Genomic DNA, 13,108 nt, shown 5'->3' on the forward strand with positions numbered 1-13,108 from the left:
GTGAGCGGGAGGCACTGGGGGCAGAGGGAGCGAATCGGGGGCTGCTGATGTATTACTGTGGTTCTTTGGCAATGTACATCGGTAAATTCTGGCTCCTTCTCAGGCTCAGGTTGGCCACCCCCGCACTAACTCATCATCAACTCACATGTGGCCACAAGCAAGTCCCCTCCTTCTGTTTCCTTCTCTATAAAAGCAATGCATTAGTTACTTACTACTCTAAGGTACACCTATCTTGGACCCTCAGTGCAGTCCATTAACTGGAACTAATTGGTTTGGTCACTGGAGAGGTGTGGGAAAGAATTCTGTTCACAACAGACTTCTAGCATTTGTCAGACCATTGACATTATAAGCCAAAATTCAGCCCTGGTGCAGCTCCATTGCAATCCCACCACCTTACTTCAGGAGCTGAATTTGGCTCTAGCTTTGAGTACGGCCCCGGTTGAAGCTTCAGAAGTAACTTGGCCATGGAGAAGCAGGGTCACAGATGCAGCAGCAGTATGGTGGGGAATGCCATTCTGTGAACATGCAGTTTCCAGCAAGCACTTTCTGCATGTTGCACAGGAAAGAGATAGAGGAGCTGGTCAACTACCCAGCTCACTCCAGGGGGTTCCTGGCACCAAAGTGCTACACGTGGCAGAGGGGTTCACGTAACCCCACTCCACAGGCAACTTGTGTTGGAAGTTGTGGGCTTTAAAGATTCAGTCTAAATGGATTTTTTAAATGTCTTTATTTTTAGAAGATCAAACAATATTGTCACTGATCTGAAGGATGAGGTTACTTGTTGAGATACAAGATTAAGTTTTGTAAGACACAAATGCCGAAGGTAACAATTCGCAAATAAATAAATACAGAAAACCAGAGTCTTTGCATAGTTCAGAAGTGAACAGTAGGGGGCAGCAGTGCGCGGGGTGAATTGGCACACAACACACACATCCATGTTCTTAGTCAAAAAGTTGCAGCTGAAAAAAAAATCCTAAAAAGGGCAAACTATTAAAAAACATGTTTTCGGCTGAAAGGGAGCTAGCTATGTGTTTGTAATCAGATCATGCCATAGAATGCGTCTTGACAGACAGCCATTTACATAATCTGCCTCGGCATCCCATAGCCTGTCATGCCGGACTGTGATGCGCCTTTGTTGCTCCCCATCTGAAGGCCTATGACATTCTGTCCCCGACGAAGCTGCTCCTCCGAAAATCCTCGCCGATTCTGCTGTGCTTTCCTGTCCAGACAAAAAAGCAATATTGGATCAACCTGATTATGCCTACATGATTTTAAAAGGCTTCAGGGCTCTGAAATTGACCCTTCACAAGTGTTCTCTCTGCACTGCAATGCTTTATTCTTTATTTCAGCATCCCATTGGCTACACAACACTGGCAGCCTAACTGCTTTTCTGCACTGCACACCGTGATGTACATGCCAGCCAAGGCCATACCAACACTTTGCACCTGTATTGTGCCATTCATGCTAGACTCCCCAAGTGCGTACAAATATGCTGACTCCCACAACACCCTGGGAGGTAAAATACTTGTATGATGACGTATGACACAGTCATGGGAAGGTTAAGTTGTGTAAGGTTATGGCATCCAGAAGCAGCTAGCAACAGTGTCCTGGCCACAGGGTATGATCAATGAGATGGTGTCTGATGGAACACAATTTGGTATCCAGCTAGAGCACCAGTGTAAATTGGGAGTCATTCCATGTAAGTCAATGGACCTATTCCTGAGTTATACCCACGTAAATGACAGCAAAATTTGGCTCCATTCTTTCGAATCCAGCAATTATACCTATTTTAGTGATAGGGCAACTGTGACAGAGAAATTAAGTGATTGGCTGAAGTTCACAGGATGAGTTAATGGCAGCACTAAGGACTAGAACCCAGGAGTCCTGATTCCCCATTACCACTAAACAAACCCTTGCGGTAATGACAGTCCCTGTCTTTTAGCAAAATCTATGTACCACTGCTGCCTTCCCCTGCCCCCAAAGTGCTTTAGGTGAAAGTATTTCAGTAGAACCCAAAGATGTCTGTCTCTTCCAATACAGCCAGGAGTACACAGCGGTAGTTATGGCAAAGCCAGTAAGGCTTTGGGCTCTGCTGTTAGATCTCAGGTTGTGGGTAATTTAAATAGGCATTCCGCTTAGATGGGTTTCTTGCTTACGTACCTGGGCGGGAAAAGTCATTTAAAAAAGGGAGAGAAACCAGTATAAGGGCTTGAAATGATACTAGCTGACATACAGCCATATAGGCCACAAGACAGAACAGTGTCACAAATTGAGGCTAGCCTTCACAAGCAAAACTATGATCTCACCCAGGCAGGGAACCCACCTGCTTCTATTCATCCTGCAGGTCAGGTAACCCTGCAATGTTGCATTATCCTGTTTTCATGTATGATCACAACCACCAGCATACTGTCACATCAAAATCCTCCACCAGGAAGCTGCAGTGTTTGGAATCAATTCAGGGCTCTCCAAGGGCTGGATCCTTGAAGGGGCTGTGCACTATGGTCTGCAATGCTTGTAAGTACATGGTCAACTGTTTGGCTGGATTTGGCTCACGGTGCTAGGCAGATTGCAGGAGGCAGCCCAAATTTCTCATGAGACTCATAGGTCAGAAGGGACCATCGTGATCATCTAGCCTTTCTGACCTCCTGCACATTGCAGGCCACAGAACCTTGCAGAAACATGGAAAAGATCTAGGAAAAATCAGCCATGTCCTGTGGTTTTTCAGAATGGATGGCCATTGCTCATTTTCACTTATTTACAATTATAAAGGGGCTCATGAGTTCCTACCCTAGACTCTGGGAACCCTCCTATCACTTAGTTAACAATTAACAGAAATCAGATAATGGACTCTCTTCCCACAAAACATTGCTCTTCTAGGAGGGATGCAAGCCTAGCCTAGACCTATTGAAAAACCAGCCATATTTTCATTTTCTCTCGATTTCTTTTCCAGAACCTGAAAAGCAAGCTTACTATCTACAATGCCATCTAGAGAGGATTTCTCCCCTCCCTATTTTTATAATTTTCCCAGCACTTAATTCTAACAGGGACTCATTTGCTCTTTGTTTTATTTTAATTAAAACCTTGGGAACTAATTCCTCCTTTTATTTTGATTCCTCTTTTATTAATCAGGTCAGGCAGGTATCTCTGGATAATTTGTTCATTGGCTACAGAAAGTTGAAATGCGATTATTAACAAAGACAGGCAAAACTGTGAATGAGATAGAAGACATCAAAGGAGATCCAGGCATATTAATAACAGTTGAGTACAGCTACAGTTTATATTACTTAGCATTATTCCTACCATCATATGCACTTCCATGGGCTAGGTGTGCTGCGTTTGGCATTAAGTGGTCCGCTGGATAGCAAGATCTACTGCTGCTTTTCATTCAGGGTGCTTGATTGAAATATGAGGAATATATATATGCTTCTGCTGTCACCAAGGTTTTACTTTTGTTCAGCTCCATTAGGCCTGATTCTCCATTACCTTGCACTTCACTCCAGTGCAAACTGAGTGTAAAAAGCCACCATGCTGACCTGGGTGGCATTTTACTCCTACTTTGCACTGACACAAATGACGATACAAAGTGCAAGGCAATAAAGCATCAGGCCCACTGACTTCTAAGGAATTATCAGCGCAGGAGAGTGAGAGAAAATCAGACCTTGAATATCTATGGCTTTGTCCACATATGAAAGTTCAACCAGTTTAACTTAAATGAGTTTTTAAATCTGTGCAAATCCCTGTGTGGACACTCTTATTTCAAGTTAAACCAGGCTTTATTCACTTCAGCTTAATTCAATTAAGAACTAGTCTGAAACCTGGTCTACAGCTAAAACTTAAGAGGACCTAGGTACCTCACTCAGGACTGTGAAAAATTTCCAGGACATTTTGGGAAGACTGATCGGTCCCCAGTTAATTTCCTAAATCCATTTGGTGCTTAAAGGCAGACAGTATTCCCACCATCCAATGGCAATTAGCTGTGGGAGGTTTTGCTTGGCACTTCACCTGTGAAACCAGGAGGGATCCCCTCTGTAACATCCATCATCCTTGGTGACAGCCAAGCTGCCTAAAGACATTAGGGTTCTCTGCACGGCCGCCATGTCCTTCCCTAAAAAGCCAGACATTGAAAATCATTAAAAAAATCTGCTTCTGAAGTAGATGATCTCAGGATAGCAACACTGTTTTCCCACCATCATTTAGCATCTTCACAGAGGTTTCCACCCAACATCTTAATTAAACCCTTTAATGCCACTGGTGAGCATAATTATCCCAGTTTTGCAGATGGTGAAACTGAGGCAGAGATGTTGACTGATTTGTTGAAGACCATGAGAGGAGTAGAAAGCAACGATTAGCATTCAGGAGTTCCTGCTTCCCAGTCCCATATTTATTTTGATACTGTAGTTCAGGAGGGAGCATGTAGAGAGAGAGGGAGCTTGCAGAGTAACAGATAAGAGTTTAAAATCCTGTGTGCCTTTAAGAGGCAGGTTCCATTACAAAAACCCATCCCTGCTTCAAGGGAGATTGCTCAAGCACAGAAACATTAGCTGGGTGCAGGAACTTCTGCTTTAGAGATATTACTTAATACAAAAAGTTGGGAGTAAGAAATCAAGAACCATTCAGTAATAGATGTGTGCCTAGCAGACAGCAATGGCATTGACAACTGCATTGTGCTCTATTATTATTATTTTTATTATCATAGCACCAGTTAGCACATGACACGTTAGTACGCACTATAGTTCACCCCCTTCTGGCGCAGACTAGTGCACTGTGTAAAAAAGCCTCAGTTTCCCCATCTGTAAAATGGGGATAATGATGCTTACTCAGCTTTCTGAAGAGCCTGGAGATTCCTGGGCAAGAACCCTCTGTTAAGAGAGCATATTCCCATCCCTTAGGAACTACTATGCCCTTCATTCTCACCAATTTTTGCCCAAGTACCCATCCACTACTGCTGCGAATCCCTTTAACAGCTCCCTATATTGTGCTATATCAAATTTAAGCTCCTTGTCTTTACTTTCATGACTCTGTGTCACCTCATGTCTATCTTCCTTCCTTCATCTTCCTCTCTGTCCTACTCCCAGTGTTATTCTTGACTTAGTTCTCCCCCTTCATCTCTGTCACGTTCCCACTTTCTCCCATGCCACCCCTGCACCTGGAACAGCCTCCCACTCCCTGTCCACCAAGGGCCAGATTTTCAAAAGAGCTCAGGCACCTACATAGGCACCAAATCAAAGGCCAGTTTTTTTTCAACAGAGCTCAGCATTCCAGCTGCTTGATGTTTTTTCATCAACACATTTTCTAACAAAAAAAAATGGCTCTTCAACAACAGTTTTCCCTTTTAGTCAGCATTTTACAGTTCTGCCCCCCACCCTCAAAGTTTGCCCCTTCCACCTTTAGTCTCTCTCTCTCACCTCTCCAATCTTTTGTGTGTGTGTGTGTCCCAGAGAGAGAAAGGAAAAAGGAAGAGAGAGGGAAAAACCAAACTATCTTTTAGTTTCCATTTAGTCAAAAAAAATCAAAAATGCTGTGAAAAAAAATAAAACAAAAAACCTTTTTTCCATTTAATCTTTAAAAAGTCACAGAAATCATATAGCAGATTTACCCACATTGGGTGCTGGGCACTTGAAAAAGCTTTCCCCATGTGCCCTGTCTTGTCTTCTCCTCCTCACATCCCATTTCTACTACGATTCCTTCCTGCCTTCTTCTTCACCCCAGTTCTTCCCTGAATATTCTCATTATACCCCATTATTCTCTTTCCTGAATAATGTTAGGCCTTGTCTGTCTTTGACTGTAAACGCTTCAGAATGGGGAATGTATGGTTTAATCTACACCTGAAAATTTATGATGCTAGATACATGATTTTTAGTAGATATAATGAAAAAAAAGATTGCTAAACTATACCAATTTCCAACCAACCACTGCTAAGGAAGCCATTGCAAGGCAGAGTGTGTGTCTGGGAAGTCAAGCCTCCTGTTTTACACATTTATATTCTACATTTCCCTGGCAACATACAGATTAAATTAAGGGATATGACGTACGCAAACCTTCAGACACAAAGCATTTGGACTGTTTGTGATGAGTAAGGTCCCTAAGCTCAACATATGTAGCAGCTTCCAACAGTGTCGAAATGGCCCATGATATTGCCCATTTAAGTTTATTTTAGAGTCTTGCAAATCCACAGATATCTGCATTTGCAGATGAGTTTGTATTTTTACCATTTTTGCAGATCAAGGATTGGATACCAGAAGCTGGGAGTGGGCAACAGGGGATGGATCATTCAAGGATTGCCTGTTCTGTTCATTTCCTCTGAAACACCTGGCATTGGCCACTGTCAGGAGATAGGATACTGAGATAGATGGACCATTGGTCTGACCAAGTATGGCCATTCTTATGTGGATCCAAATGTTTGTATCCGTACAGGACTCTAACAGTAAGATAAAAGAAAAGGAGTACTTGTGGCACCTTAGAGACTAACCAATTTATTTGAGCATGACCTTTCGTGAGCTACAGCTCACTTCATCGGATGCATACCGTGGAAACAGTCAGATGCAAATATATATATAAAAGGTGGAGTGCAGATTGTGGGTCGGATCCAAGTTAATTATTGGGGATGCAGATCGGATGCGGATCCAAGTTTTTGCATCCGCGCAGGGTTCCAGGAATTTTATTCACAAGGGCTAATTTTCTCATAAAATAAATGGCCAGCCAGTGACCACCTTTACCACAAACTGAAGCAGCTTTGCCCTATTTTAAGCAAGGAGCAGTCTAAGAGGCTGCTATAACGTACGCACACACAGAGCATGGCATGAGGTTTTAGCATTATGGGCCCCCTAAGGTAGCAGATGTACCATATGCTGTAGCAGATGCTAAGTATAATGTTGCCCATGTGACACCTCCCCTGGAGCAAGCACCACCGTGGTTGGAGCAGAGAAGCAGGGAGGGGAAGAAAAGTTGAAACTGAATGAGCTGGATGATGCTGGCAATTTGGAAAACAAAAGGCCGGTAGCAAAACGTCATGATGAGCCTGCCTGAGCCATCTGTAGCCTCCCCTGCATCTAGCATTCCGCTTCAGCAGGCTGCCACCAAAGCCGTGCTTTAACTAGCAGTGGGGAGTGGGAGAAGCGACACCGGAGAAACAGATGGGGTAGGGGATGATTGCCACATAATGAAACAAAGCAGCCGTCAAGACTGGAATCTGAGTTACCTCCCCGACAAGCGTGTGAAGCCTGATGGAGAACACAGGTGATGCAAGCACAGACTGTAATTCTGTGTGGAGACCGAACATGGCTGTGGAAAGAGGGCAAATACCAAAGGATACAAGTAGTTTAAGAAAGGCTGAGAAGGAGAAGGATGAAAGCAGGAGGCCACACCTCAGAGGAATGCTGGGCATCTCTTGCTGTCTGACAGTCAGACTGGAGCATCATCGTGAAGAAAGATGTGGGAAGATGTATATTTGGGATGGAAGAACAAGTCAAAATAAGACCTGATCAGACACAAAATGCAAGTCATTCTGCATTCTCAGCCTCCCCTCAAGCCAAACTCAACAACTCAAGACTTTAAGATGCAGAAAAGTTTCGTTAAAAATTTCTCTTCGGCCCCACACCACACTTGAGACTCCACAACAGGGTCTTACCTGTCTCCCCGACCTTCTTTTGCCTCTCCTGAATCACGACAATACCACTGGCGGCATCTTTTCTCGGCCCCTGCTGCCATTTCTTCTCAACCTGAAATGCCCTTGTGCAATGCACACTGATACCTATGGGACAGCCTGGCCTAGCAGAAAAGCTGGGCACTACCAGTGCTGGAGGAGGGCTTCTAACTTGTCCTGAAGAGGAGCTGCTGGAAGGAGTCCCTTCTCCTTGAGACAAACCTATCCAGAAGTCCCTGGGCCTTCACGCCAAGTGTTTCTATGGGACCTGTGGGATCAGCCTCAGGGGGACAGAGGGACTATTTTGGAGGGGATCACTGAACCAGAGTCCTCAAAAATGTAGATAAAGATCCAAAGCTGCATCTCTGAACTCTTTGGGGTTGGCTTATTACTGATTTAAGCTACCCAGAAATATACTAGGGGAATGCACTGAAAAGGAGCACGTAAGGTAATCGGGATGTTTGCGAACATAGTGCAGAAAAGCTTCTTGGACCAACACATGCAAGTAAGAAAAGTACTAGAGAGAAAGCAAGGCTTCACCTTGCTTGAAGCAGCAGCCCTGGTGAAGGAGCCACAGAGGTGAAGATGGGTACAGGCTGGTCTACTGCGTTTGAAACAGCCTACCAAGCAGTGGGGGTGGGGGGGTGTATTTTTGGCTCTCAGTTTTCAAGAACCTTGCAGCAAAAGCTGTTGGAAAAATATTAGTGGCAAAAGGGGCTGTTTATCTGGCCATCCGCCTTTGTTTTTGGTTTAGACAACTCAGAGCATAGCTCCCTCCCAACAGAAAATAGGGTTCACGCTCCTACTGCAGAGGACAACCTGGCAATCTTTTCCAGTATGTGAGGTGATACAAATAGGAAGTGAATGTTGGACTTACACACACTCATCTCCTCCGTCCTCTGAATTGCTGCAACATTTCCATTTTCTAACTCTTCCCAATCAAGAGCCTCAACAGTGAAATAACAGGGGTGCCTGAAGCCCCATCTATGGCGAAGGGGGAGACATTATGTAGGGCCCAAGACTGGGATAACAAGGGGTGTTTCATTTCAGGACTGAGACACATTGGAAGACCTGTGGGGGTGCCAGGACAGGAAAATAGAGGCTGCAGAAGAGGGTTGAGATGCACTGCAATTGCTGCATGAGGAAAGATTGTGCCTGCCCACACTAGGTTTGGCTTCATCCAACCCAGCTAAATCCACACTTTCATGCATTAAATAAAATAAATAAATAAAAAACCAAAATCTTGGGAGAAAGTACTTAGTGCAAAAGAAAAGCAAAGTGGGGGGAGATTGCTTATCTTTAGGAACTATTCACTACAACTGAAGTCCTTTTCTTAGTAAGAACCAAGCTGATGCAATTTTACGTGCATAGAGTTAAATCACTACTGGACACGAAATGCTGCCAAAACAACATCTGAAGTGGGCTAATACTGAAAACAGATTGAGCAAGAACACACACAATAAACTTCCCTTGCAATAGCTTACTAGACGGTGGAATCTTTTTCCAGGGCAAGAGGAAGGTCATTTACTTCAGTCATTTAAAATGAGTAGTTAACCCAGGTGACCGGCACTCGAGTCTGAGCTCCTGGCTTAGCCTTGCCTGGGGGTGAGCACTCCCACAGCAAAGCCATACCTACAGTTCTGTGTCACCACTGTGTCCACTCTCGCCGGTGCGTGTTGTGGGGCATAGCCCATGGTTTGTTGCGCTGAGATGCTCTAGGATTCTTTCCCAGTCAATTGCATGAGAACTTATCTGTCGTTTGGGAGAGTGGGGGGGATTGTGGGAAGGCAGTGGAGGATTATCAGCATGCAAGCGATTTTGTCTGCATCCTCACTGCCAAGTGGGTGGGTTCCAGTCTGAGAGAAAGCAAGCTCAGGCTCTAACCCACACTACCCCAGCCGGGCCTCAAAGCACCTCCAGTCCCGGGATGCACAGGTTTTTGTGTGGATAGGGGAGAGATTGGGCTAAAACGTGGGTAAGAGCCCAGGTGAACTGTGCAATGAAGATACACCCTACATTCGACAAAACCCCAGAGAAGAAACGGTAAGGAACAACCCTGCACTAGGGTCCTCCACGCAGCCTCCCCTCTTACTCCAGTGAGTGACCATCTACAACCGATCATTTCCCCCATCCATTGTTTTGTTCCCTCTGTAGCTCCCTTTCACCCCCGCCCCCTAAATCTCAACTCCTGTCTTCAACGACGCTAAGGCCATCTCTACGTCAAGCCCTTGCACTGCGCTCTACCATGTGGCGTTAGCGATGCCCCAGAGCACATGGCAGGAGCACTAGAAAGTGATAGATCACCACATAGGAGGTAAAAGGCAGAAGATACAAATAGCCTTTCAGAAAGAATCATAGGTTCATGGGGAAATAATATAGACCCCTTCTCGTTCCTATGTGGAATGGCATAAATCTTCACAGACCTGAGCTATTGCAAACTCACGGGGGCGTTCTCAGGTTTTAGCTGAATGTTTCCATGGTGATCTTTTTAGAGAGACTTTAATGCTGGTAAAAAACGTTGGGCTGACAACTCTGGAAACCTAACCCTCCTATATGTCAGTGGTGATTTTTCATTTTAGCTAGTCATGATTAAGATAAAAGACTTTACACAAACTGAAAAAATCAAATGTCTCTTTCCCTGTTTGGGGTAGTGATTTTTGTGATCCAATTTTACAGCTAAAATTTAAGCCTCACTTTTAATTTGAAACATTCAATAAAGGCTTGTCACAGGAAAATAGAGTTTTTCATATTTGTTATTAGGAGCTGTTTGCTTGGAAATAAGTGGCATGGGGGAACAGTTTGTTTTATTACCTTTATGCCTGTCACAGTGATGGCTTTTGGGTAACACATTAACTTGCAAAGATTCCATTATGTCCTTAGGGTAATATAAATCCCTTGGAGGAGCTAATGCACCACCAAAAGAGAATGGTAATGAGGTAAAGCAAACAGAAGCAAAAGATAATTACATTAGAGATTTTTTTCCTTAGCCAAAATGCACCGCTAGTGGAGATCGAAGCAGAGTAGAATAAAGACTGTGAGCTCATTTTCAATATCATTTTTTCTTTACCTTCCCATAAATCCACTGTCTGGAAAATATCTGTAGTTCTTACTCCATAGATTTCAGCAGCTTTTAAGAATTGAGAAATTTGTTCCATCTGCTTGAAAGCCATTTTTGATTCAGAGATCTTTGGAATGGGTTCTTTTCCCTTTGAATGTAAACTGTTTATTAACTTGCACAACAGCTAAGAGATAAAAATAGAAACAGAAGTTTAAAAAAAATTGATTAGTTCCAGATCACTAAAGCAGAAGGTAATTTGTGTGTGTTGGATTATGCTGTGTGAAGCTCTGACATGGGGAGAATCTCTCAGAGAAATCATTTCTTTAAAAAAAAAAAAAAAGATAGAAAACCACCACTGGTATCAATCTGAGTATTAAAGTGCCATTAAAGGTTTTATTAAATGACACCGATAACCTGATCAAATATACATTGATTTACTGCAAGAAATAAAACAATTATTTACTAGGGGTTACGTAACAATTGACAGTAGTGGGAGAAAAAAGGAAAACACAGCACTATCAATTGAAATATTGTTAAAGTACCATTGGCAGAGATTCAATAATTAGCCAGCAGCCAAGTCTTACTGCCCTGTGCAAACAGCAGCATTTGTGTGTTTATTTGATAAACCAATGGAATACAACATAATAGCTCTAGAATTATTCCCAAGGAGAAAGACATCATCAAACGCACCAGCAACACTCTTATTTTCTTCGCAAAAAAGTACAAACCTGATTGTAAAAGCAAGTCTCTTGTTCCTCTATGAGAAATTATAGCGAAGGAATGAGTCAAACCTAACATACATATCCCAATACAGTGGCAGAAAAATTATTCTGAAATATCAAAAACGTCCTGATCAGAAGGAAACCAGTAATAGTACAGTCAATACTAGTATATAGTTGAAAATAACCCATGACCTCAGTCCTATGCAGTCAGATGAAAATACACAGTTAGGGTATAGATGTTAATAGACTAAGATGCATTGTACACATATAAATAATTCTTATATGAAATTAGATCAACACTTACTGTTCCATCCATTAGCCATTTCTGAAAATTTTGCCTTCCAGGAGGTGGATGCTCTATCTTTTCACCACTCTGTATAATAATCCAATCCACCAGCTTGTTCTCTAATTCCAGGTCATATTTCTGTTCAATCTTTTCCTGCACTTCTCGGCTTAAACCATAGCTCGGTCCTCTGTTAGCCATCTCTGGAACAAAAATACCAATTGTTTATTTATAGGGTTCTGATAACACGAATTTAAGTATACACACCAGCCCAAATTTATACGTCAATGCAGATCGACTACCAAAAATCAAAACAAAAGCAGGCATTGGCTTTAATTGTTTTGCAGGGGCAAAAATTTAAAAAAAAAAAAATCATTTTTCCACAGCCAAACAGCAGCAAAAATCAAATTACAGTTTAAATTAAAATAGATTGCCAGTGAGATTTCTGCTGTAGCAACAAAGAGATTCTAATAGAGTTTCAGATCAGTATCATCACTGCCAGCAAATCCAGAAGTACTTTAAAATTGCCTACATAATACTTGTTAATAACAAGAAGACTATACATGGGAACTCAAGGGATCCTTTCAGAGATGCAATCGGGGTGTGAGGTTTAGAAATCCAGAGACCATCGAATGGAAAAGCACTGAGAAATTTAAGAAGAGATGAAGACTGCTGCGATACCCTGCTGCTGCAGCATCGTGATTTGAAGAACAGTGTATTGATTTGATTTTCCTCACATATGAGGAGGGTCAAAGCAGGGGCGTTGCTAAGAGCCATTGAAAGGCCTGCCTACTCAGCATAGCCAAGGAGGTATCTAATCTGCAGTCTGCTTAAGTGCCAACTTCCCCTGCTCGTTTTTGTTCACTTTCCTGGTCCAGTTCTAGTTTACTTCGGTTCGTCCATTAAACCCAGCATCAGACTAACTGAGCTCCCTAGAGTTAAAAATACTTATAGGAGGACTTGGTTGGTATCATTTCATTATCCAAATGTAACAGGAACCAATAGATATTGGAAAATGTGGAAAGTATTTTTCTCCCTGCTCTGCATCCTGTGTGCTAGCATCATTGGAGAGTGAAAGAACAAAACCAAAACCCAGGCTGGAGAGTACTAATTTAAAGTACTAACAAGCGCATAATTAGGGGTGGTGAATAAAATTAAACAAAAAAGAGAAATTGATTAGGCAGACTAAAGCAAGTCTTCCTAGCAGCAAGATGTCAAATAGTCTTCCAAGGAAAAAGCTAGAAGCCCCATCACTTGCGACATTAAAAACATGACTGGACTAAAAATGAGCAAATGTGCTGGAGAGATCAAGGATCATATCCTCAGCATGTGTGAGTCAGCATGGCTCTGTTGAGCTCTAAGAGATCTATGTCAATTTAGACAAGCTGAAGACCTGACCCTAA

At 42.9% G+C, this 13,108-nt stretch overlaps 1 protein-coding gene across 3 annotated transcripts; it reads right to left on the bottom strand.

The window, feature by feature from the left end:
• Positions 1 to 710: 710 nt before the first annotated feature.
• On the bottom strand, positions 711 to 12,484 carry TAGLN3 (transgelin 3). Of its 3 annotated transcripts, none has more exons than XM_084617959.1 (5): positions 12,387 to 12,484; positions 11,727 to 11,908; positions 10,710 to 10,884; positions 4,003 to 4,105; positions 711 to 1,219 (listed from the first exon to the last, which is right to left on the bottom strand). In XM_084617959.1, exons 1-5 carry the CDS (start codon positions 12,400 to 12,402, stop codon positions 1,078 to 1,080), a joined length of 618 nt encoding a protein of 205 aa, XP_084474085.1. In that variant the 5' UTR covers positions 12,403 to 12,484; the 3' UTR covers positions 711 to 1,077. The 3 variants fall into 3 exon arrangements, with proteins under 3 accessions (XP_084474085.1, XP_084474087.1, XP_084474086.1); XM_084617961.1 differs by having other exon boundaries at positions 12,238 to 12,438; XM_084617960.1 differs by having other exon boundaries at positions 12,269 to 12,437.
• Between the last annotated feature and the right edge of the window lie 624 nt (positions 12,485 to 13,108).

This window comes from Lepidochelys olivacea (assembly GCF_965140295.1).
Source record: "Lepidochelys olivacea isolate rLepOli2 genome assembly, chromosome: 1".
Classification (NCBI taxonomy): Eukaryota; Metazoa; Chordata; order Testudines; family Cheloniidae; genus Lepidochelys; species Lepidochelys olivacea.